The sequence below is a fragment of the Triturus cristatus genome, chromosome 7 (genome assembly GCF_964204655.1).
Source record: "Triturus cristatus chromosome 7, aTriCri1.1, whole genome shotgun sequence".
In the NCBI taxonomy this organism is placed as follows: domain Eukaryota; kingdom Metazoa; phylum Chordata; class Amphibia; order Caudata; family Salamandridae; genus Triturus; species Triturus cristatus.
Genome location: NC_140590.1, coordinates 1,568,216,994 through 1,568,242,477, shown reverse-complemented (window position 1 = coordinate 1,568,242,477; position 25,484 = coordinate 1,568,216,994). Strand labels below are relative to the sequence as shown.

General features: G+C 45.3%; 1 protein-coding gene across 4 annotated transcripts in view; it reads left to right on the top strand.

The window, feature by feature from the left end:
- ELMO2 (engulfment and cell motility 2) overlaps positions 1–25,484 on the top strand; it is a 417,013-nt gene that overhangs the window by 180,124 nt on the left and 211,405 nt on the right. For all 4 annotated transcript variants that reach the window (XM_085619396.1, XM_085619393.1, XM_085619394.1 and 1 more), the window contains one exon: positions 23,796–23,846. In XM_085619396.1, coding sequence (XP_085475522.1) covers positions 23,796–23,846 — 51 coding nt within the window. The remainder of the gene's footprint in view (positions 1–23,795; positions 23,847–25,484) is intronic.

The window sequence follows — 25,484 nt, the reverse complement described above, 5'->3', positions numbered from 1 at the left end:
TGGCGGTAGGTCACTAAAAGAATGTTCATCAGTTATATTGAAAACACGTTTAGAAACAGGATGATACATATGCAAAATCATACTCGTAATAATTACTAAAATACTCAATAAAAACAAAATTAATAATGTCACAATACAGTGGTTACGCAGTAATTTACAATAAGCATGTCGTTTCATTATGATTCTGGACTCTACATGATTCAGACCTAAGGGATACATGTCGGGACAGATTCAACCGCTTCACCTTGGAGAGGACTTAAACAATCAAATCGTCCGACAGTTTAGATCTGGACCTGAGTTTCTGTTTATAGAGTTCGGTGCTACTGGCCTCAGCCAAAGGTAGCTTTGAGTCAATGGGGGAAGACACACGGGAAGTACTGTTTGTGTCAGGAGGAAGTCCATGAAATTTTTTTATATGGGTGGAATGCACCCATCCTTTCCGTCCTTCGATCTTCACAGCTGTTCTGGTCGTCAGCAGGACCTGCTTAGGCAACTTCCACCTAGGATCCAATTGGCTTTTCCTATCAAAATTCCGAACCAGGACAAAGTCCCCGGGGACCACGTCATGGGGTTTCGCCTCAGTGTTGTCGGGAAAGGCTGCAGCTACCTGTGAACGAGAAGATTGTAGTGCAGACATCAAGGAAGCCAGGTAATCTGTCAGCATATTACAGTCAACATCAGTTATTTTACGTGGTATAGGCGTCCCCCACATATTCGGCGGTCTACCAAAGATCACCTCATACGGGGATAGCCCTGTTCTAGAGTGTGCTACCATTCTCATGTAAAAGAGTGCAACTGGTAATGCTACTATCCAGTCGACACCTTTCTCTCTACATATTTTGGACAGTCTGATTTTCAGTGTCTGGTTATGTCTTTCTACGAGACCTGCTGCCTCGGGGTGTCGGACACAGTGGAATTTCCACTGATATCCCAACAAGAGTGAGACATGTTTCATTAATTCGGATGAGAAAGGCTGACCGTTATCTGAATATACAACACGTGGTAAACCGTACCGTGGGAAGAATTCTCGAACTAGCTGCTTGGCAGTAGTCGAGGCAGTGTAATCTGATACGGGATACGCCTCTGTCCAACGGGAGAGAGCGCAGACAACTACGAGGACATATTTGAATCCTCGACAACGTTCCATCTGAATATAATCCATCTGGAGGACTTCAAAAGGATGGTCAGGAGGCTGAAATCCACCCTGCTCTACGGGAACACTCTTTCCTGGATTAAACTGACAACATATCATACAGGTACGAACTTTTTGTTTAGCTGCTGCTCGTAAATGTTTGTTGAACCAAATGTGCTGAATGCTGTCTAGCATAGCCTTCTCTCCTAAATGTGCTGGACTGTGAATTGTAGCTATAATGGCTTGAACCATGGAATCGGGGAGAAACCATACAGATTTCTCCTTCGTCATCCATCCTTGATCTGTCTGGATCCCTCCTAGTTCAGTCCATTTCTTTATTTCTTCTGCTGTGGCATGTGTCTGTATGTCAATTACGTCAAGTGTGGGATCCTTAATTGCCATACACTGTGTTGGGGTCTGAACTATTGGCTTTGTCATGTCTAATGTGCGATTCTGAGCAGTCTGTTTGGCTGTTCTGTCAGCTAAATCATTGCCTTGAGAAATGATATCAGTAACCTTCGTGTGTGCTTTGCATTTCATAATCGATATTGCAGTCGGTAAATGAATCGCGTCTAACAGAGCATGAATGAGGGACCCGTGTTGAATATGTGTTCCATGAGAAGTTAAATAACCCCTCTCCCGCCAAAGCACTCCGAAGTCATGTACGACTCCAAATGCATAACGTGAATCAGTATATATGTTGACTTTCTTGTCCGTGGCTTGAATACAGGCTTGTGTTAGAGCAATAAGTTCTGCTGCTTGGGCTGACAGAGTATCTATACAATGTGTCTCAATAACTTCAGTGTCTGTTGTGACTGCATACGCGGCCACTAAATCTCCTTTACTTGTTCTCATGCATGATCCGTCTACATACAACGTCAGGTCTGGATCTAACAATGGAACGTCTGTCAAGTCTTGTCTAGGTTTCGTCTTTATTTCAATGATTTCAACACAATCATGAGCTAGTGGGTCGGTTCCAATTACTGGTAAGAGTGTAGCAGGATTCAGTGTATTACACCGTCGGATCTCTATGTGTGGTTGAAACAATGTCAGTTCATAACCGGTAAGTCTTGCTATGGTCAAGTGTTGCGTTTGTGTTCGGTTCACAAGAACCTCTACTGCATGTGGTACTTGTACTGTCAATGGGTGTCCTAATACTATGGCATCGCTTTGTCTGATTGCTAAAGCTGTCGCTGCCACTGATTTCAGGCATGCAGGCAAAGCCTGAGCTACGGGATCTAATGTACTGGAAAAATAAGCACATGGCTTGCGTGATCCTGCTTGATCCTGAGTGAGTACTGACAAGGCAGTACCTTCGCGTTCTGTAACAAAGAGTGTAAAAGGTTTGCTATAACATGGTGTTGCTAAAACAGGTGCTTGACATAAAGCTTCCTTTAAGCTTTCAAAAGCTAGTGTGTGTTCCTGAGTCCAAGGGAGGACAGTCGACGTGGCTGCCTCCTGTGTTGTCAACTGAATGAGTGGCTTCGCTAGAAATGCATATTGGGGAATCCACTGTCTACAGTATGAAGTGAGGCCTATAAAAGCCCGCACTTCCTTTTGCGTCTGCGGTATTGGCATGTTTGCAATTAACTGAATGCGATCAGGTGTAAGCTGCCTTCCCTCCTTGGACAGCGAGTGACCAAGATAAATAACTCGCTGAACACAGAATTGCAGCTTAGAAGGGGACACCTTGTGTCCTTTGTCTGCTAGGAAATGTAAAACTGTCAGAGAAGCTTTTTCACATTCTGGCTCGCTTCTCGCGGTGATCAGCAGATCATCGACATATTGAAGCAGTGCAGTATTGACTGGCATGTGTATACTGTCAAGTTCTCGTTTCAGTGCTTGGCTGTAGATGCTGGGGCTTTCTGTAAATCCTTGGGGAGCGCGTGAGAATTTAAAGCTGCGCCCATTTAAACTGAATCCGAACAAGTATTGGCTTTCCGGATCTATTGGGACGCTGAAAAAGGCATTCTTGAGATCAATTACAGTAAAGAATGTTGCTTCGGAATCAATTGCTGTCAACAATGATGATATATCAGGGACCACAGGGAATTGTGGTACAATACACTTGTTTAGTTCACGCAAATCAATAACCAATCGGTATACTGGCGGAGCAGTAGGATCAGTTCGTTTAAGAATCGGAATTATCGGTGAATTACATACATTGGAGTCTGTTTCTACAACTACTCCCTGGGCAATTAGTTCATCAATGATTTTCAACAAAGCCACTACAGCATCATGCGGTAACTTGTATTGTCGCATTCGTGGTAGTACCACTCCTGCCTTCAGTGTGACTCGGTATGGTGTAATGTTCATGCAGCCAACATCAGTAGGGCCTTGTGCCCATAGATGCGCTGGTAAGTTCTGTAGTCGGGAATCCATGTCTCTGGATACATAGTGACCTTTAAAATCACGCAAAAACAACCTTACTCCTTCCGGAGAACAACAAATAATAGCCCCTAGGGCTTTCAATGTCTTTATGCCTAACAAATTTTCCGGACATGATTTGGTAAGCAATAAGTCTGTAGTTCGTGTCAAGGGACCTATCGTAAGTGGAAGTGGCTGTGTTACTTCATTAACAATAGGCTTTCCTGAAAAACCAAGGGAAACATTTTTAGAGCCTGAGAGGGGTGCCCCTGGAACTTCACTACGTTTTATAGTTGTTCGACTTGCCCCTGTATCGAGTAAGAATTTTCTATCTTGACCTAATAATTCACTATGTACATAAGGTCCTTCTTGATCTACCGGAATCTCGATAAGCGGTAAGTCAACTTCCCTCTCTAGGCTGGTTCATGCGTAACGCTGGTATTCAGGGTATTCATACTGTGCAGTCTGATACAGTTGTCGTGTTGCGGTTTGTGTGGCAGTAGCAGGCAACGGTGGTGCAGCTGGCACAAACTGTATGGGTTGCTGTGAGGCTGGCATAGACTGTTGCTGAACTGGCACGGACTGTCCATGCTGCATAGCTCCTTTTTCATTCTGATCTTGTCTAACTAATCGTGGTCTCTCCTTTGTAATGCCTGTAGCTATATTACGTTTCAGGACTGGACAATCGTGTACATGATGGCCCAGTTGTTTACAGTAATTGCAGGTTCCTTTTACAGGAACTGCAGAATCACCAGAATGTGTCACACCCTTTTTGTGACCATCTGCTGGTACTGTCTGAGAAACTAGCATTTTCATTTTTGTATCCTTCATGCGTCTATGCTCGTGTTCTTGTTCATCCCTAATTCTATTGTGATGATACTGTAACATTTGTAGCATTTGCGACGGAGTGTTACTTTGCCAGGTACTCTCGAATTTCAATATTCTATTCTTTACTGGAGGTAATGCATTTTCCACTAATTTTGTCACAAATAAATGTGGATATGAGTCACTACTTGCTTTTATACCACTATTTATACCAAAACATTTTTCAAATCGAGCATAATAATCGCTCGTGTCTTCATCTTGCTTTTGTTTGCAGGCTGTGATTGCACCCCAATCTTCCTTTTTTGTAGTTAATAAACGTGGCAGTACCTGTACTAGTAAACCTGGTAACAGTTTAACTTTATCCCCGAGCCCCGAACCTGCAGTTCGGCCCCTTTCTTCCTCTGCTAATGCTGTCCAGTCTATCTTTTGGTCTCCCACTTCCCACTCTTTTTCTTTCAGTTTTTCATAAATGCCAGCAGGCAAAAGCACCTTTAATATCGTCATAATATCAGGAAAGGTGTACTCTCCCATCAGTAACATGTCTTTAATTTCTCGGTGGAAACCCGCTGGGTCTTTATCATGGCTAGGTACTACTTTCTTCATTTCTAATAATTCCATTTTTGATATAGGTGTGTAAACAAATACACGGTGAAACTCATTGTCTTCGCCTTTTATTGGGTGCACTTCTCGTAAAGGATTTTGTCTATCCATATAGTACGGCGTTCTTTCTCTATGGGGCAGCGAGAGAGAATCCGGACTTACAAAAAGGACATACTGTTTACGTGACACTAATATCTCTTTAATTAACTTGTTACTAGAACCTCTCCATCTGTTCGTGAGTAGTTCCGTTAATATATCAGGTAAAGGACCAGGATCAGCATGTTGGCTCTTATATAATATGAGGAGTTGCTGAATCATATAGATTCCAGCTAAACGTTGTTCATCTGTACTGAGATTGAGAAACGTGTGTGCTACGGTCTCATCACCGTATTTTTCAGGACTAACAATCCAGTGAACGGCTGACCTGGCTAATTCTTGCTCATCCATGGAATCGAGGAGGTGGTAACCCCTTCGTTCTCGTAGTATTTTATCTGCGGCTTGAAACGAATGTTCAGGAGACTTCAGATTTATTACAGGCGTTGGATACGTTCTGCTATTATTTGGACATACAGAATGTATGGGATCAGAAAAACATCTAGTATTTTCACAGGATCTTCCTCTGCCTACATAGGCTATGGTTTCTGACTGTCTTGCGGAATTCTCTGATTCGGACACTTCATCTTGCTCAAACTCGTCTGTTCCCAATCTCTCTTCATGAATACGCTCTATTTCTTTACGTATTTTTCGGCACATGGCTGTTATACAATTTTGCTTATCGTGTCTCCCTTCTGATATATTCTGACTCCATTTTGTAAGAGTAAGCATTGCATACGGGTCTACCCCCGGACGATCTTGATTTCTGATCACACAGTTTATGAGGAAACGTAACAGTTCCCCCTGTATTTCTACTTTCTGGAATTTCATAGCTCTGTTAATACATCCTGGATCTCGTCCTGTTTGAACAAAATGATATATGTTATCTAGATGCGTAGTCATTCCTGGTAACCTTGCTAAATACTCTGCGGCTCGTCTGATACGTAATGATGCCAGAACCATTTCATCCTCTTTACCAACCACGGGGTCATATCTACAATTTACAAGGAGTTCCTTAAGCGTACGTTCATTTACGAACTTAGGTGTACGTGAATGTGCTGACTCTTGAAAAACAAGTTTATTTATTCTAGGTGGTGTAAAAATACTGCTAGCACCTCCCGTGGCCCCATCTGGGGCGTCGGGTGTGAAAGGATTCGTTGAACGTGACACGGCAACTATGGGTGTTGTTACCCCTGTAGAGTCGACTGCGGAGACAGATGCGGAAACAGATGTGCTTGCCGATGCTTGTATCGGGACTTGCTGTTGCACGGGGACAGATACCTGATCCTGACGTTGAACCCCTCCGCCAGACGGTCTATGTGGTGTGGCGTTAGCATACTCGGGGGCTGCATCGTCTAGATATGAGGAAAGGAAAACATCTTCTGCGGTTCTGGGATGCCCCTTTGGATGTACCTTAATTGGAAATAACGGGGGTGGCAAGTCTTTTGGCACCTCCGTAACAGCCTTAGGTAGTCCTTCGGCTAGAAGGGGATACATACCATTCATAAGAGCATTTCTTTGTCTATTTACTTGTTCTGATTTCACTCGGATACCTTCCTCAATTAATAGATTTTCTTGAACTTTATTTGAACTCTCTTTACTCCTCTCTTCTTGTCTACGTGCTTTTTCTGTTCGTCTATGAGATTCTTTACGCCATAACTCAACGGCGTCTTTCTGTGACTGTCTGACCTTTCTTTTCCATAACTCTTCCTCCACTTTCATGATGCACTCTGCATCCCAGGTTCCCGCTATGGGCCACCTTTGACTTTCCGGTAATCCTTTGGTATAATCTACCCATAGATCAAGAAACAATATGGCATCTAAGCCATGTTTATGGTACATGAAATGTCCTGGAGTGTCTCTAGGAGGAATAGGAACTGCTTCTTCAAGCACCCCTTTTCTAGTAGTAATCTGTCTTAACTTCGAGAAGAGCGGCATATTGACAACTGATCTGATACTTACTCTTGAACTTACTTAATACGAGAAACACAATAATGAACAGTGAACAATGAACAGTCATTCATACCACAATATGCAAGACATTTTCTGAATACTTTAAACATTAAACATTGAACATTATAACAATGATCGACAATGATGACAGTCTGCCTAACTAATCACCACGCTGAATTCTTGACAATAACTGAATACTTCGGAATACTTGATATACTGCTAAACAGTACATATACACTGCTAAACAGTGCAGACCGGATTTGTGTACCCAAATCCGTCTTGACCGGCACAACCTATGTGCGCGTCAACACGCCTCCTCGGCGATGGTACTCACCGAGTAGCTCCTTGAAACGGAAGGCCTCAGAGAATGGACAGGACTCGATAACTGCGGACATCGGACCCTCTGGACGTCGGAATTTCGGAAAACCTGGTGGGCCTCTGTATACCTCGGATCTTGCTCTCTCAGCTAGGCTCTGGTCGGGATACTTCGCACTTCTCACCGCCTCGTCTGGGTTGATCGCAGCCTCAGTCGCCCCCGCTTGACCGGAGGGAGCTTACAGGAAATCCTGCTGGTACGCGTTTATGGTCCGTCCAGCTGTGGCAGGAGACCGGGCCTGCAACGCACCGCCGGCGCGTGAGATGAGAAAGTGTCCCTGTTCGGGCGCCATTATGTGGTAAATAAAATAAATATTACCGGACTGAATTTCATGCGGAATCTTAAATTAAAGTAAAATAGCTCAAAATAACGAGAGGCAGAATCCGTGGTATAAGAGGTTTTCTAATGGGCTTTATTCCATTCAAAATGGCCGACTCGAGTCGCGGCCCTCAGGTTCCGTCACCACGAAGGTTCAGGAAGTGAAGTACAATAATTTATTAACAGACATGTATTTTTATAATAAGTACATTACAATGAAACGAATGTAGAAGGCGTAACATTTGATAAGAAAAATGACGTGACAGTGACATAATCGAAACTAGGCGTAATAAGGAATAAAAGAAACATGATTGGTTAGAATTATCAGACATAGGTGGATCTATAAGATAATACTTGGCATAGATGCGCGCGCGGCAGCATGACGTGTAATTGACGTGCAACTAGGGGGTGAAGGGGACTTGACATTTAGCTCTACATGTGGAGACGAGAAGTCTGGGGTCAAGTCAACCTAATCCCAAATCATATCTAACATCCTATGTTTAAAGAACTATGTTATCCACAAGGAAGAGACTCTCGGACAGAATCTATTCTATACTGACTGTGTGCGTGTACAAGCGTCTAAGTGTCTATATGAGATGCGAGGGGCAGAAAACTTTCCATGGCAACAGGGCTATGAATCACTTGCAGGAGGACGGAAAGGCTGAGTCCTTTGCTTGTGAGCTAAAGGAAATGTTTACCTAAATCACTGGACAGGAATGCATCGGCTGAAGAGCAAAATAGATAATTCGAAGGTGAAATACAACTTCTTGGCAGACAGGCGAAAACTAGCCGAGGCAGGCACCGTTAGCTGCACAGGGAGTAGGACAAAGTTCATGGATACAGATGCGAGCTCAAGCTGAAGCTGTCAGAGACAGAGAGCAGGGAAAGGCTTTGAGGACAGAATCGGGCCTACTCGCCTGAACTGTAAAAATGGAGTAACTTAGCCATATAAAGTCGGTGGCCTTTCATACTTAGGAATCGAATATCCAGCCCATTGATGGCGGATCCGACAGAGAACATGTTGACGGTAGACACACATATGTTTGCGTCTTAGAAACTGGAACTGGAGGGAACATACATGTACTTGTAACATGCATATAGAACCGTTGGGGTCCAAGATAGGGGACATAACTGACCAGGAAAATCCACATTTCCACAAGGCGCCCAATTCATTTATCAGCATGGCTCCTCATGACAATGAATTTGCATCTCTGAATATACCTAAAGAATGTATGGTGATTCTTGAACAAGCTAGAGAACTCACTACAAACATGTTATAAAACAAAATAGACTAGATTTTGCCATTGGTGTTAATGTAAGTACTTGCTCATTGTCCGATCTACTACAGAGCAAATGCTACCTTATTTACTGCATCTCAAACAATCAGGTTAGGCGCATAATTCCATTAAAGTCCTTTTGGCAGCAATATCAAGGTTCCTTAGAGGGAGAAATATTGATTCTTTTTGGTTTAATAGACTGGTAAGAGTTCATGAAACCTCTCTAAAAAGATTTTCATAAGGCAGCCTTGAAATATCTGTTGTGGAAGATAGACCTTTTACTAGCTCTTACTTCAGCTAGTAGGATACGTGAAATTCATGCCTTTACTATAAAGAAACCATATTTACAGTTCAATGAAGATGGAATAAAGTGAGGATTGCTCCTCTATTGTACTCTGACGTTTCCAACCTCTTTCCATGTAAATGAGGCAGTTGTCTTAAGAATCCATCTACTATGGCTGTTACAGCTTTGCATACCTTGGTTGTCAAAAGATGTCTGAAATTCTATATAGAAAGAACAAGGACCTTCAGATCAGCTGCACATAGCTTTAGCCCCTCTAAGGAAGGGTTATGCTATTTCAAGGAGTTGTATAGGTCGCTGTGCTTTGGCTGCCATTTCCTGTTGCCGAGTAAAGCAAGCCAACCGTTGATTGACAACATCAAAGTGCATTGTACAAGAAGTGTTGCTGCTTCCACAGCATTGTTTGCTGGAGTCTCCCTACCGGACAGTTGCAGAGCACAACTTGGTCTAATGTACTACTCCCATCTTTTTTTCTTGGTACTTACTGCTAGGATTCAAGCATGTGAATCCATGAAAGATTCAATAATGGAGAGAAAAAAACAAGTTGCTTACCTGTACACTGTGGTTCTCCAATATTGATGTCTTCATAGAAACACATTCAACCCTCCTCTCTATGAAGGCTCACCAACCTCAGCTCTTTCTCTAAGCTAGAAATCTGAGCTATGGTGCCCCTGCAAAGAAAGGGTGGTCAGGGAGCTATGCTCCGATTGGCTTAAATTTGATTCTTACAAAACAATGTGAATTGGTTAACAATGTGACATGCTTTTACTATTGTTTTCAATGGTTCTCTATACGCTACTTGCTACCATTACCATGGGTCTCCCACCATAATGACAGGTAAGATTCAAACATGTGAATCTATGAAAGATATCAGAATTGGGAATCAGTGTAAGGTAAGCAACTTGTTTTAGATTTTGCACTTAGTGACCATGTCTGCCCTTGCGCCATTTATCAGTTGGCTGACATATGTAATGCTCTGTATCTGCTTTCTTCCTTAAATGCTGGACCTGCCTCCACTCCCCTGCCAATGCTGCCTCTGCTCTTTTTCACTTGTGTGCTTATCGTACCCCTGTAACCATTTTTGCCTGCATTTAAAATATGTACTATGTAATCCATGTGCAACTTTAGCACCTGCTAACAAGATTTCACCATTTGTTTTCTTTTCTTGCCCCTTGTGGAAGCATTACAAAATCTTTATTTAGTACTTGAGTAGTCTGTTGAGGGAGGCTACGAGCGGTCAGCATAGTACCTTTGACTGACATGGTGTCTCCTGCTGCTGGAAACGCTGCTGTTTTTGCGTAGTCGTGCACTGTTTCAATGTGCAAACACCAAATCAAAAGTATCCCTTTGGAAATATCATAAAACAAGCCCAGGAGTTATAGTTCTTTTAGGGCGGGTGTATATTCTAAATGTAAGTTATAACTATAAAGTTATAGTTAAGGCTCCCGGTTTTCAATTTTTACGGATTTTTACAGATAATTACAGACAGAAAACAAAGTGTTTCCTGTCTGTATTTATTTTTACAAGCGGAAAAATGCAGAAAAGTGTACTTCTTGTGGGTGACTCTCCATGCTGTTTTTTGTGATTTCTAGGACAACAGTTGAGCAGATAGGCAGCATGGAAAGTTAAAAATAGGTTGAGATTTTCCTAAATGCAGGTATATGGTAACATATATATGTATTATAATGCTCATATTTACCTGAAGGAGTAGTGTTTTGCTATATTTGGCTGCTTAATGTGCTAAAATGCAACTGGCAGCAAAGTATGAGTGCATGTTTATAAGTTAAATAAATGTGGAAATATACCATTTTATGACACCATATATTTGCAAAACACAAAATAAATATGGATAACTACTAAAAAGATGGGCAAAAAATAAATATGGATAAATACAGACGGAAATGTTATTTATTTATTTATTTATTTATTATGCAACTTATAACGCGCAGACTAAACCCGAAGGTATCAAGGCGCCTATCAAAATCAATAAACAATAAACAGAATATACAAAGCACCACTACGGGAATGCACGTGTAAAAAGGTGAGTCTTAAGCGCAGATCTAAAAGTTTGCAGAGAGGGACTGGATCTTACTTCCAAAGGGAGGGCATTCCACCACTTAGGTGCCAGGAAGGAAAAGGCCTTACCTCCCCATCTTGCTTTTCTGACACGGGGTACAGAGAGGAGAAGTTTGTGACTGGAGCGAAGATTTCTACTGGGGTTATGCCGAGAAAGAATGGATCCCATGCTTGTAGGGCTGGGTTTAGCTAAGGCTTTATACACCAGGCACATGGATTTGAAAAGGATCCGGTATTCAACGGGGAGCCAGTGCAGTTGTTTTCGGGCTTCGGTGGCAGAGGCACGTTTTGGTAGGTCAAGAGCAAATCTCGCTGCCGCGTTCTGGACCACCTGCAAGCGCTGTAGAAGACTCTTGTTCAGCCCTGCATACAGCGCATTGCAGTAATCCAGTCGCGAACCCAAAAGAGCGACAGCAAGTTGCTTTCTTGCCTGGGGTGACAAAAAGTGCCTGATTTTCCTCAGAATGTGGATAATCCCCCAGCAGGTCGAAACAGTCCTGTTGACCTGTTGGCACATACTAAGGTTGGGGTCGATCATAACTCCCAGGTTTTTTGCTGACAAGGTGGGCTCGGGACATACGCCCAGCGAGTTCGGCCACCACTCCGCCGACCAGATCGGTTCCTTTCCTCCAAAGACCATCACCTCCGTCTTCTCCCCATTCAGTTTTAGTGAATTGTGGATCATCCACTGGCCAACTGCCTCCATGCAAGATCTAAAATTGGCGGCAGTTGATGTAGCTGGCTGGGAGAGAGAGACTAAGATCTGGGTGTCGTCCGCGTAGGAAACTACCTCCATCCCAAAAGATCTAATGAGTCTGGCAAGGGGGGTCACATAGATATTAAAAAGGGTAGGGCTGAGCGCTGACCCTTGAGGGACCCCACATTGCACAGACAGGGATGGAGATAGAAACGATCCCAGCATTATCCTTTGTTCTCTATGGTCGAGAAAAGAGGAAAGGAGTCCCAGAGCAGGCCCGCGGACCCCAATCTCCCTCAGGCGAGATGTTAACACCACAGGAGACAGGGTATCGAAGGCCGCTGTGAGGTCTAGAAGGATCAGGAGGGAGGTCTGACCCTCATCAACTCTAGTGCGGATGATATCCAGCACTATGGTGAGGGCAGACTCAGTGCTGTGTTCCCTCCTGAAACCATGCTGGGAGAGATCCAAACAGCCCGAGCTCTCCACAAATGCAGCCAGATGTTTATTTAGATGGGCTTCGAGCATCTTTGCGGGAGCCGGGAGCAGTGAGATGGGGCGAAAGTTCTTTAACACCCCGGGGTCCAGAGAAGGCTTTTTAAGCAAAGGTTTTACAACAGCATTCTTCCACTGCTGGGGAAAAATGCCTTCCTTCATCGCTCTGTTCATGATGTCAACCAGAGGAGGAAGGAGAGATTCTCTGCACTGCTTGAGGATCTTTAGTGGGCAGACATCCAACGGAGAGCCAGATTTGGTTATATCAAGCAGGATTTCAAGATCCTGACAGGAAAGGGGAGGAAAGGAAATCAAATCCTGATGTTGAGAGGATTCAGCAACACTGGGCTCAGGGAGAGCAGGCAGCAAAGGAACGGCGGTCAGGGATTTTTGGACCTCCAGAGCAGCATAGATGTCGGCGATTTTTGACTGGAAAAAGGCGGCTATCTTGTTGCACAGGTCCTGAGAGGCAACCACAGGATCCGGTGTCTGAAGGGTCGTAAGGGAATCGACAATCCTAAAGAGTTCTCTAGGAGATGACAATGAGGAGGTGAGTGCCGTGAAGTATTCCTGCTTGGTCTTAATAACTTCCAGTTTGTAATTTTTAAGCAGGACCCTATGGGCTTCTCTATCCTTAGGGGCCCAACTAGAGTGCCATAAGCGTTCCTGCCTTCTTACTTCCTGTCTCCGAAGCCGGAGCTGTTCGGAGAACCAGGGAGCTGAAGGTCTTTTCCTAGCAGAATAGCAAGACCTTGCAGGAGCAAGTTCCTCTAAGGCCTCAAAAATGGTATTTTCAAATATAGAGACCGCAGTGGAGGTATCTGCCTCCTGAGGAATGGACAGACTGGTTGTCCATGGATGGAGGGAATCTTCCCTGATCTTTTTGAGGTTCCTTCGCACTTCCATGGTGCTCGAGGCCCTTCTAATATAGCCCCGTGAGGGATACATCATATTAAATGGAACGGCCAGATGGTCCGACCAGGAGAGATGGAAGGGGCTGGCAGCTGTCAGCCTAGGGTCGTTAGAGAAGATGCCATCGAGCGTGTGCCCCGCTCGGTGGGTGGGACCGTTCACCAGCTGGGTGAGTCCGCAGGCTGACATTATTTCTACCAGGGAGATAGTGTCGTGAGCCTCCAATAGCTCAAGGTGGAAATTGAAATCACCTAGAATGGTCAGATTTTGTCGGCCAAAATAGGGTTCCAGAACCTGCATCAATTTCAGCCCAAATCCTGCTCTTGGGCCAGGGGGGCGGTAGACCAAGATTCCATTAAATGCTGGATTAGCAGAATCGGAGAGGGAAAAATATAGGACCTGGAATGTGTCCTTGGGGTCAGAAAGGGGTATAGTGTGGCAGTGAAATTTGTCCTGATATAAAATAGCCAGACCACCGCCAACACGGCCTAATCTGTCAAATCGAGTTAGGCAGTAACCCTCAGGGACCGCTTCAACCAGATCAGGACCCGAGGAGTCTTTGGCCCAGGTCTCCGTAATAAAAACCCAAGAAGGTGTTTTATCTAAGACCAGTTCCTTGAATACAATGTTATTTTTAATGAGCGAGCGAGCATTGAGAAGAAGACAGGACTCGCTGGGATTTTTAGGTGTTGATAAAGAGCGAGGCTCCGGAGGAGCAGAGGAAAGAGAAAGCAGAGGCTCATCTGCATCAATCGGAAAACACGCACAGCTAGGACATGTCAAATAATCCTCAGGTCTGTAGCGATGTGAGCAAGGGGCAGGGGCGGGCTTAAGCCGCAGCATTTCCCTTAAAGAGTATTTCAGGACAGGGGCGCCTGCCTTGTAATGGCCAGTGGTCCAGCCGTCCAGCCCGTCCTCAGCGCGGACGGGCGCAGACGGGCAGGACTCAGGCACGACTCCGGCGCAGGTTCGGCGCGTCCACTGAACGCGTGCGCTGCGCGGAGGCATTGCCTTCCGTTTTTATAGTGGCCAATAGAGAGCGTGGAAACGCTGCCCCAAACCAAGATGGCCGCCAAAGTCGATTCTACCTGGCCGAGGCTCGGCTATCTGAGCATCCAAATCGGCTGAGGGTGATCCGAGTATCAGGGTGAGTGCTAAGTTAAACAAGCGGGGGGCAGGGGGATAATTTCTGCCACTTTTACATCAAACAGAGTAAATCAGTCACAATTACTAAACAGTGCAGCTAAGCTTCGTTTTTCAAGCCAAGTACAGTGGAGTTAAGAGCTAAAAATACGGCGAGGTTTTAAAAGGTGCAAAACGAAATTATAATCAAACAAATAAAGCAGCAACCTCCCGGCTTCCGCCTCAGGAGGGGATTAAATGCACAGCGAAAATGTTAACAAAATAAATACCATAAAACCGTGAGCCCTAGTTATAATTTAGTAATTTCTAGCGGTTGTGTAGTTTATATAAATAAAGTTTTCCTACCTATAACTTCTCCTCAAGATTTGTGTTTTTCACTGATATATAAATTTCAGTGAAAAAAGCAACCGTTAAATTGATGTTTTAATTAGGTTTTGGAATAAGACACAAGCTAGAGTTAAAAAAAACAAAAAACACTTAAATATACAAGTGGACTAACTATACTTGTGCCCCATCATGCACTGTTTATGCTCTCCCATTATAACCTTGATGTGACAAGGTAACTTATGATCTTACATCGCTCTTGACATGTTATTTGAAATTATAGATGACATCACGAATTATATTTAAATAACATTGTTGTAATTAATAATGAGATCAATCAATGACAGTGTGCTATAAGGTTTGTGAATGACGAGTAATACAACAACCTAAATATATGGCGGAATTCTTACAAGCATGTCTGTAAGCTTTTGAAAGATGCAAAAGAAAGTGTGCATTTCAAAAGTGAAGCACTTTTGATGGATATCCTTGCCTTTTTACTTGTGTTCCCTCAAAGAATGGGTGCAGTTGGAGGTAGTTCAGTTGCAGAGAGTTGGCAGCTGAACATTATTGACCAGAAGACCCTTTGGTAACCCTCTGCTGTGAAGGGCTGAAGGCTGAGCAAGTAGGGTTTTAAGTGGCCACGGAGGGCTGGGCGCATGACCTGGCCATAGGCGCCGCCCTGTGGCCAACTGCCTGCTACGCATGGCCAAAGGTCATGCATGGCTAGGTTTGGCTATATGCAGAGTGTTGGGAGCACGGTCTGGCCATAAGATAAGCCCATCGTCTCAGCCCTATTGTATGTCAGAGTCCGGGTCTGACTCCAGGCCTTGCAGACGACCACCACTGGATATGTCCAAAGTCTGTGCTTGGTGGGGGCGTTGGCTACTTGGGGAAGTGGGTACAGACCAGGGTTGCAGGCTATGCAGACTTGTCCCATCTATGGCTGCTGATCGTGTGGTGTGGAGGCTTGATGTTTGCGGAGGGAACCTAGGCAGCCAATTCAAGTCCTGATGCAGGGCGTGGCCGGAGGCTGTAACTGAGATGTCATGAGTGAGGTAATATGTATTGTCTTAAGCAGTGTATGGTGGGGGGTGCAAGTGAAAGTCAGTTCACTAAACTATAACTGGCATTTTAAAACATTTTTTTTGTTTTTTTTACGTTTGCTCGTGTCATTCCAATACGTTAGAGTGGTGGGTGTTCTCACCCTGCCTATCTATCTGTCTGACTGGCTCTGTCCATCTGTCTCTGTCTCTCTGTTTATCTAATTTTATTGACTACGGGACCATGTCACTGAGTTTTGTAATAGCTGCCACAAAATGTTGTTTGTTATTGCCAGCCAATCAAGGTTGACTATTCTCTTTAAAATTGTCAAATTCGAATCTATCGGGACACCACCAGTCCAGATATGTCTAACTTTTTAACCCCGTCATAGCCAACCAAGCCCCTCTTTCAATGCAACTTTCTTAAAAAGAGCTTAATTGATTCACTCTAAATCACAAAAATTAAATGCTTTCTGAGAAAAGTTCTACTTTTTGCCAAGTTTGCTGTAATTTGGTTAAGCCATTTTTTCCGTATTGGAGATAATGTTTACTATTAAAATTAACATGAAAAATTGCTGTTTTGGCTCCTCTGATTGAGGATTAGTGGGAAGCTTTCTATGAAGGAGTCAAGGTGGATGAACTTTGTTGGGGGAGAAAACTTTGTGCAGATTTATCAAACACCACAAGTTATTAGTGAAACAAAAAATGCTCTTTCTGTGGAAACTCATGATCTGTACACCTACTGTTAGTCTGCCCATTGGAGTCCAAACCCCTTCTCAACGATTTCCAGTCTGGCTTCAGACATCAAAGGGGCATAGAATGTACATGATCAAATATAGGTGAATGTTGAATTCACTGTTCGAGGCATATGAGCTGCAGATTATACACTGTGCATAGATCGCCATCTGGTGTTGGGCCCGGATGTTTGCAGTTTGTTTTTCTTCTTGGACAGTCTTTGGAAGTCATGAGTTCGGTGACTCCTCCTTCGGTCCGTACTGCGCATGGGCTTCGGCTCCATCCTCAGATTGTTTTTTTCCGCCATCGGGCTCGGATGTAATACTTCGTGCTCCGGCTTCGAACCCTTCCAGTTCGACCTTCGACGAAAAATCCTCGTCCATCGAGATTCTTTAGACGGAATCGGCTTCAACATCTCTCTCTTCAGCACTTCCTCGATTCCCCACATCGGCAGCGGCCTTCGGGCCTATCTTGACTCCGGTCTCGGCCGATGGAAAGGACTCCCTTCAAGAAGTGCCCAAAATGTGGGTCTAAATTTCTCCACACCGACCTCCATCAGGTGTGCAACCTCTGCCTCTCTCCCGAACACGAGGCCCGAGACTGCCCCGCCTGCAAGTCTTTTCGCTCGAAAAAGACTATTCGGGATCGACGAGCTCGACGCACCATGGCGCACTCATCGACCTCGTCTCCACCTGACCTCTTCGGAGAAGACACCGGAGCTTCAGGACAGCAGCACACCGAGCGGGAGGAAGATGTTGTCAGCACTTCCGAGGCCGACGACTCCGACGTGGAGGAGATCACACCGGCGCAGAGGGTCGTGAGTACTCTACCCCCTCCCCCTCCCGCGCCCATACCGAAAGAGACTCCGGTTACCCCTTCGCCTCCGGGCCTAGGGAAAGCCAAGCATACTGCTTCCATCACCCCACCTTCGGGCCCGGTGAAAAAGCATCACAAGTCTCCTGGCGGCTCGGGCTCGAGCCAGCCTCCCAGCGGCGCCGACAAACATTCTTCGGCGACGAAGAAAACCAGTTCCGTTCCGAAGCCATCGGTGTCGAAACCTGGCCTCTCGGTGCCGACCAAACACAAATCCCTCGGCACCGACGCTTCCGTGTCGAAGCCTGCCTCGGCGCCGACCAAAAAATCGGACACCCCGAGAAAGCACGGCACGGATAACCCGACGAAGCCTTCGGTTCCGAAAACATCGGCACCGATGGAGGAATCGGTGCCGGAGGAGCTTTTCACACCGGATCCTCTTCAAAAGACTTTAACTAAGGATCCCAGGACTGGACATTTAATTTTGTCTTCCAAGAAAAGACTTTTGGACAAGCCAACTCCTCCTCCACCACCAAAACGGAAGGACTCTGCCACATCCCCGTTCAGAGTACCCTCCCCACCACCTCCTCTTCCTCCTCCACCTCCTCCCCCTCCTCCACCCCCTCCATCTCCGCCCCCACCTTCTCCACCCTTGCCTCATCGGTCTCAACCCAGTCTCCAGACCCTGATGACCACGGAGATCCATTCTATGATCCCACAGATGCCCCGCAGGACCCCACTCCTCCGGGAACACCTGACCCATGGGAGGATTATCACAATCCCGATGTCCCAGATGTGCCTCAGGATGATCTCTATCCATCCAGGCCGTCTCCACCAGAGGACTCCCTGGGGTTCCACCACCTCTTACAACGGGCGGCACATTACCATGGGGTGGAATTACACAGTGATCCAGTTGAGGAAGACTTCCTACTTGACACATTTGACATAGCAGATAAATCCACTGCTATATTACCCATGCTTAAAGGGGTGACCAAGCATGCCACAGAGGTTTTCAAAGACCCCGTTAAAACTAGAGTCTTAAACCCCAGAATAGAAAAGAAGTACAAGGCAGCCCCCACGGATCCTGTATATATTAAAGGACCTGCGCCCCTAGACTCACTAGTGGTTTCCACAGCTAGGAAGCGCTCCAACTCTCAGTCATCTGGTGAGGCTCCACCACCTGATAAGGAGTCCAAGCTTTTAGATGCGTCAGGAAAACGCACTGCCTCGCAAGCTGCCAATATGTGGCGCATCGCCAACACGCAGGCGCTGCTAGCAAGGTACGATAGAGCGCACTATGATGAGCTGGAGGCTCTCATGCAGCATCTCCCAGAGAAATATAAGAATAAGGCTCATGAACTGATACAAGAGGGAAAGATTATTACCAACACCTCTATTAAATGTGCACTTGACGCAGCAGACACGGCGTCCAGGGCTATAAACACCAGTATCCTGCTTCGCCGTCACGCCTGGCTCAGAATTTCAGGCTTTAAACCAGAGGTCCAAGCATCTATATTGAATCACCCTTTTGACCAACAATACTTATTTGGCCCAAAAGTAGACGAAGCCCTGGAAAAAATGAAAAAGGATACAGATACGGCGAAGTCTATGGGAGCCCTGCAATCACAAACCCCTAGACGCTCCTTTCGCCGTTCCTCCTTTCGAGGCTCTGGCAGAGGTTACTCTTCCGATAACGCCTCCACTTCCTACAAGTCCCCTGCTCAAAATACCTTCTCAAAGGGCTACCAGAGAGGTGGATATCGGGGAAACAATAATAAGGGCAGGGGCAAAACCAACACCGCCCGTTCTGCCACACCGCCCACACAATGACTTTCTCCCGCTCCCCCCAGACCATTCCACACCGGTCGGGGGCAGACTACAACACTTCCTTCAAAACTGGGAGGCCATAACATCAGACAAATGGGTAACCCAAATTATTCGGTCTGGATACTGTCTCGAACTAACCTCTACCCCCCCAAATATTCCACCCAGACACCGTGCGATGTCGCAAGAACATACCACACTTCTGAAACAAGAGGTACTCACCCTCCTGCAAAAACACACGATAGAGCAGGTACCCGCCGATCAGCAAAATCTAGGGGTCTACTCTCTGTACTTTCTCATACCGAAGAAAGACGAGACCCTACAGCCCATTCTAGACCTCCGGCCTCTAAATGCATACATCCATTCAGACCATTTTCATATGGTAACTCTTCAGCAAGTTCTCCCACTCCTCCGTCAGGGCGACTTTCTCACTACACTGGACCTGAAAGACGCATACTTTCATATCCCAATACACCCTGCTCACAGAAATTACCTCCGATTTGTGGTGGACGGCCAACATTATCAGTTCAAGGTTCTCCCCTTCGGGGTCACAACCGCACCACGGGTGTTTACCAAATGCCTGGCAGTAGTGGCAGCACACCTCCGAAGACAAAACATTCACGTCTTCCCCTACCTGGACGACTGGCTCATAAAAGCCGCGTCCTACCACCAGTGTGTACAGAATACAAACACTACCATACAACTACTTCACCAGCTAGGCTTTACGGTGAATCACCAAAAGTCCCACTTGATACCGTCTCACACAAAGCAATACCTCGGTGCCACTATAGACTCCTCAAAAGCTATAGCCTATTCCAACTCAGCCAGGATCGCAAGCATGCAAGCCCTGCGCCAAAAGTTCCTTCTTCAGCACTCTCTCCCAGCAAGAGTGTTCATGAAACTAATAGGGATGATGGCGTCTTGCATTTTCATAGTGCCTCATGCAAGACTTCACATGCGTCCACTCCATGAGTGCCTAGCACGCCAGTGGAACCAGGCCCAGGGTCAGCTGACGGATCTGGTGTTGGTGGACGGCCGCACCCATCGCTCTCTGCAGTGGTGGAACACCACAAACCTTTCCAAAGGGCGACCGTTCCTGGACCCGGTTCCTCAGGTGATTCTAACAACGGACGCATCGCTCTCCGGCTGGGGAGCGCATCTATTACACCTCACAGTGAGAGGTCTATGGACGCCACAACAGAGGTCACTCCACATCAACCATCTGGAGTTATTGGCGATCTTTCTAGCCCTGAAATCGTTTCAGAAACAAATTTCAGCCAAAGCAGTCCTAATTCACACAGACAATATGACTGCAATGTATTCTATTCAAAAACAGGGGGGGGACACACTCTCTCCAGCTCTCCCGCTTAGCACAGAGCATATGGAGATGGGCAATTCCATAAAAAATCTTTCTCCTGGCACAGCACGTCCCAGGCATACAAAACACCATGGCAGATCTGCTCAGCAGACAAACGCAGCAAATGCACGAATGGGAACTGCATCCACAAGTTCTTCACCCATTCTTCCACAAGTGGGGGCATCCTCAGATAGACCTCTTAGCCACCCACGAAAACAAAAAATGCCCAAGCTTCGCCGCCAGATACCCACACCCATTGTCCAAAGGCAATGCGATATGGATGAACTGGTCAGGCAAATTTGCATACGCCTTTCCACCTCTCCCGCTAATTCCATTAGTGGTAAGGAAGCTACAACAGCACTCCCTCAGACTCATTCTGGTAGCTCCAACATGGGCCAGGCAGCCGTGGTACACCACACTACTACAGCTCTCGGTGGTACCACACCAAATCTGCACCTGTCCCCATGTCTCCTAACGCAGAACCATGGAGAAATCAGGCACCCGGACCCAGCTCAGCTCAACCTAGCGATCTGGCTCCTGAAATCTTAGAATTTGGGTACCTTAACCTTCCCCCTGATTGCATGAACATTATCAGGGAAGCCAGACGCCCTACCACTCGAGCATGCTATGCCGCAAAGTGGAAGAGATTTGTTGTTTACTACCGTAACAATACAATCGACCCCTTAGATGCATCCATACAGCACATCATATGCTATCTGCTCCATCTTCAAAGGTGTAACCTGGCGTATTCATCCATACGTCTACACCTAGCAGCAATTGCTGCTTACCTGCAAAACAGACAGCATTTATCACTGTTCAGAGTGCCTGCTATTAAAGCCTTTATGGAAGGCCTTAAAAGAGTAATTCCACCCAGGGCACCACCTTCCCCTGTATGGAATCTAAACGTAGTTCTTACAAGGCTAAAGGGTCCGCCTTTCGAACCAATGCATAAATGTGAGCTACAGTTCCTCACTTTGAAAACAGCTTTCCTCGTAGCTATCACTTCCCTTAGAAGGGTTAGTGAGATACAAGCGTTCACTATACAAGAACCCTTTTTACAGATACATCACAGCAAGGTGATACTTCGCACAAATCCAAAATTTCTGCCCAAGGTCATTTCCCCCTTCCATCTTAATCAATCGGTAGAATTACCGGTTTTTTTCTCGCAACCCCAATCTGTTGCGGAAAGGGCTCTACATACACTTGATGTTAAAAGGGCTTTACTGTATTACATACAAAGAATGCAACCCTTCAGAAAGGCTAAACAGTTGTTCGTCTCCTTCTCTCCACCGCATAAAGGCAACCCCATCTCAAAATCAGGGATAGCTAGGTGGATTGTAAAGTGCATGCAAATTTGCTATCACAAAGCAAAAATAACATTATCTGTTCCACCTAAAGCCCACTCTACAAGAAAGATAGGGGCTTCTATGGCTTTTCTAGGGAACATACCCTTAGATGACATCTGCAAGGCAGCCACATGGTCAACACCGCACACCTTCACAAAACATTACTGTGTAGATGTGCACTCCAAACAACAAGCTAGTGTGGGCCAGGCTGTACTAAAGACACTATTTCAAACTACTGCAACGGATACCGGTGGTCGCCGCTAGGGTTGGGTACTGCTATATAATCTATGCACAGTGTATAATCTGCAGCTCATATGCCTCGAACGGAATATGCTACTTACCAGTATGCATCTGTTCTTGGCATGTAGAGCTGCAGATCTATACACGCCCACCCGCCTCCCCGGCTACCTGTATCCGTTCCAGGCTATCTTATTTAGATACAACACACATGGGTTTCTTCACTATTATCACTACGCTCCATCTTTTCCCTGCTGGCGAAAAACAATCTGAGGATGGAGCCGAAGCCCATGCGCAGGACGGACCGAAGGAGGAGTCACCGAACTCGTGACTTCCAAAGACTGTCCAAGAAGAAAAACAAACTGCAAACATCCGGGCCCAACACCAGATGGTGATCTATGCACAGTGTATAGATCTGCAGCTCTACATGCCAAGAACAGATGCATACTGGAAATTAGCATATTCCTTTTAGCAGCTTGCGTACCGTTTGGCCTGAATAGACAGGCACCTATCTCCTCTCTTTTTAAACTCAATCTCTGGCTTTCAGTAAAGAAATAATCCTCCTTCAGAATCCGTCGCTTAGTTCACAAGGCAGCAAACTGCCTCACAATATGGTTCCTTCCTTAGCAACCAATTAGAAGCTTCAGGTGTACGAACTGGGGCATGCTGTTGATCTGACTTTTCAGATATAGGAGTATCAGTGGACATCCTTCCACTTCCAGGGCTCCTCCCTCTTGACCCAACTGAAATAGTCATCTAAAATTTGAAAATGACTACCATATATTCATGAAATCCTTAAAAACGTATCTCTTCACTTTGGTTTTTGGGTATACATCTCTACCCCTTGATATCTACGTGAGATGCCTCCTATTTCCAGCTGGTCAGAAACCTAAGACTGTCTTATAATTTTTCAGGAGTGCTTGGATTCTTCCTCCACAAAGCTCTATCATCTCCCTGGGATCATATTTGGTGGTGAATTTATCTTGTGCTGGCCATTGCTGCAGGACAACTGAATGGTACACCACCTACTTTTCAGAACTGGGCCCCTAATGTTACTCCCATAGCTATTAACTGGATTCCTCCCCAAAAGCTCTCTAAGGCCACTTTGTGGTGGTTAGCAGCCCTTTACAAAAGCTCAAGTGTATAAATACATTTTGCAAAAGTTATTTATTAGTTGGGGTGGCTTTTCTTTCGAATGTAGGTAAGTTTAATCGACTATTGCAAACCTATTTTTAGGCTATGACCATACGATTAGGTCTATTTGTTGATTACTTATTTTGGTGGTTGAGAATATTTCTTGCAGGTAAGGCTGTTCCCCTGGTTAAAGAATACACTGTTTTCTTTGCTAGTATTATGCTTTTGCCTCCTTCACATCCTCTGTTTTCTGTCTCAACATTCTGCTCAAATTCTGCCCCACCTTTTGTCTTCCTTTGCGTCTGTCTTCCTTCTTCTTTTTCTCTGCCATTTCTTCTTCTTTCCTCTCTGCCACATTCAGACTTCTGTTTTCACAAATATTTTGATTTCTGATGGGACTCTTCACCTCTCTCCTTTTAGACTCGAGGAGATATTAAGAATGGAACTATCCTGCGTCTGGCTGTGTCTCCAGTGAGTACATTGTTTCTTAGTCATACAATAGTTATGTAGACAATGTGGAGCATAGAATGTTATGTTTCTTATAGACCTATAACACCAAGAATTAGAGCACTGTTGAAATGTACTTCTTACCTGACCAATCGTGAAGCAGGGATACCCATATCCTGTGCTTGTAAAGAAATATTTAAACTGCTAAAATTATTCAAGATTTGAATATGTCTGAATTTCCCTGAATGTTTTTGGATGAAAATTGGTGCAAACACGTTAATTGCCAAAACTATCCAAATACCAAAATGTTCTGGTATTTTTTTCAGTGCTATCCCATGCCCACATAGTGGGTTTTTGAATCATCGTCTTTTATTGCTTGTCTGCACTTTTCCCCCTCCTTTCAAAACCAGTGCATGTCTGCACCTGGCACCCACGTCCGGTCCTTGTGGCTGAGAATTAATCTGAAGCCACACTGCTCGTCCAGACCCTCCTTCCAGGAAGTAAGGGAAGAAGGATAGCAGTTTGAAGATACTCTCCTTGTTTCCACTGTTCGATTTTAGGGAGTCAGTTATGCATCATAAAGAGGGAAAACTATTGTGCTAGACTTCATAACTGTTTAGTTTTACCTGCTTCCACACGCTCAAGAAACTCTTACAATGGCTCCCCATCAACACTCTCAGAACAGTCACCCAAGCCCTCATCATGAGCATGCTGGGCTAAAGCAACGCACTCAATGCTGGAATCGACGCTAAACTAATGAGAAGACTCCAGACCTGCTGCCAGGCTCACCCTCATCCTCCCACCCTACACTCGCATCACCCATCACCTCAAAGAGCACCACTGGCTCCAAATCCATAAACAAGCACTCTTACAAACTTCTCACACACATACAAAGCCTTACACAACGTTAGCCCAATGTACCTCAAAAACTGCATGAACTTCCACACACCAACTCCACTGGCCTCCTATTCAGCTGTATTCCTACTCTCATACACCCACTGCATTTGCAGAACCAAATCCAGCAGGATTGCTTTCTCCTACCTCTCTCCTATAGCTTGTAATGACCTGTTGCTGCATCGCAGAGCGGCCTCCTCAATTTTTGAATTCCACAAGAAACTGAAGACCTAGCTTTTCACCTAACCCCCCGACCCTGGCTCGGCCATACACCCGCTACAGCACCAAGATATCCTCCTGGATGAGTTATGCGCTATACAAATGCACATAACCTAGCATAGCATATGTCTGTGGAATTCTGGATTAGTATGTTTACATAACAGCTTAATGGCTGGATTCCAGATAATTTGAATAGAGCTGAAAGTATTCCTGTGTTTTGAAAGAACCACCACATGTTCCCACTAAACTACTGTTGAATCTGTAAAGATGTATACTACTTTGATGATCTTTAGTAAACAATTGCTGAACAGAAATACAATGAGTAGAAAAACAATTTCATATCTTAGCCCTCTGAAAACACTCACAGAATCCCACCCATCGGCTGCACCAACTCTAAGATTAACTCTAAGATTCATTAAAGTATTGATGAGGCCAAATGAGGTGAAGGGATAAAAGGGAGGGTGCTGCAAGGAAGGGAGATCTGAAATGAGACCCCAATCCAGATGATTCAAGGTTGATCCTGATGTTCCAACTTTACAATAAACCACA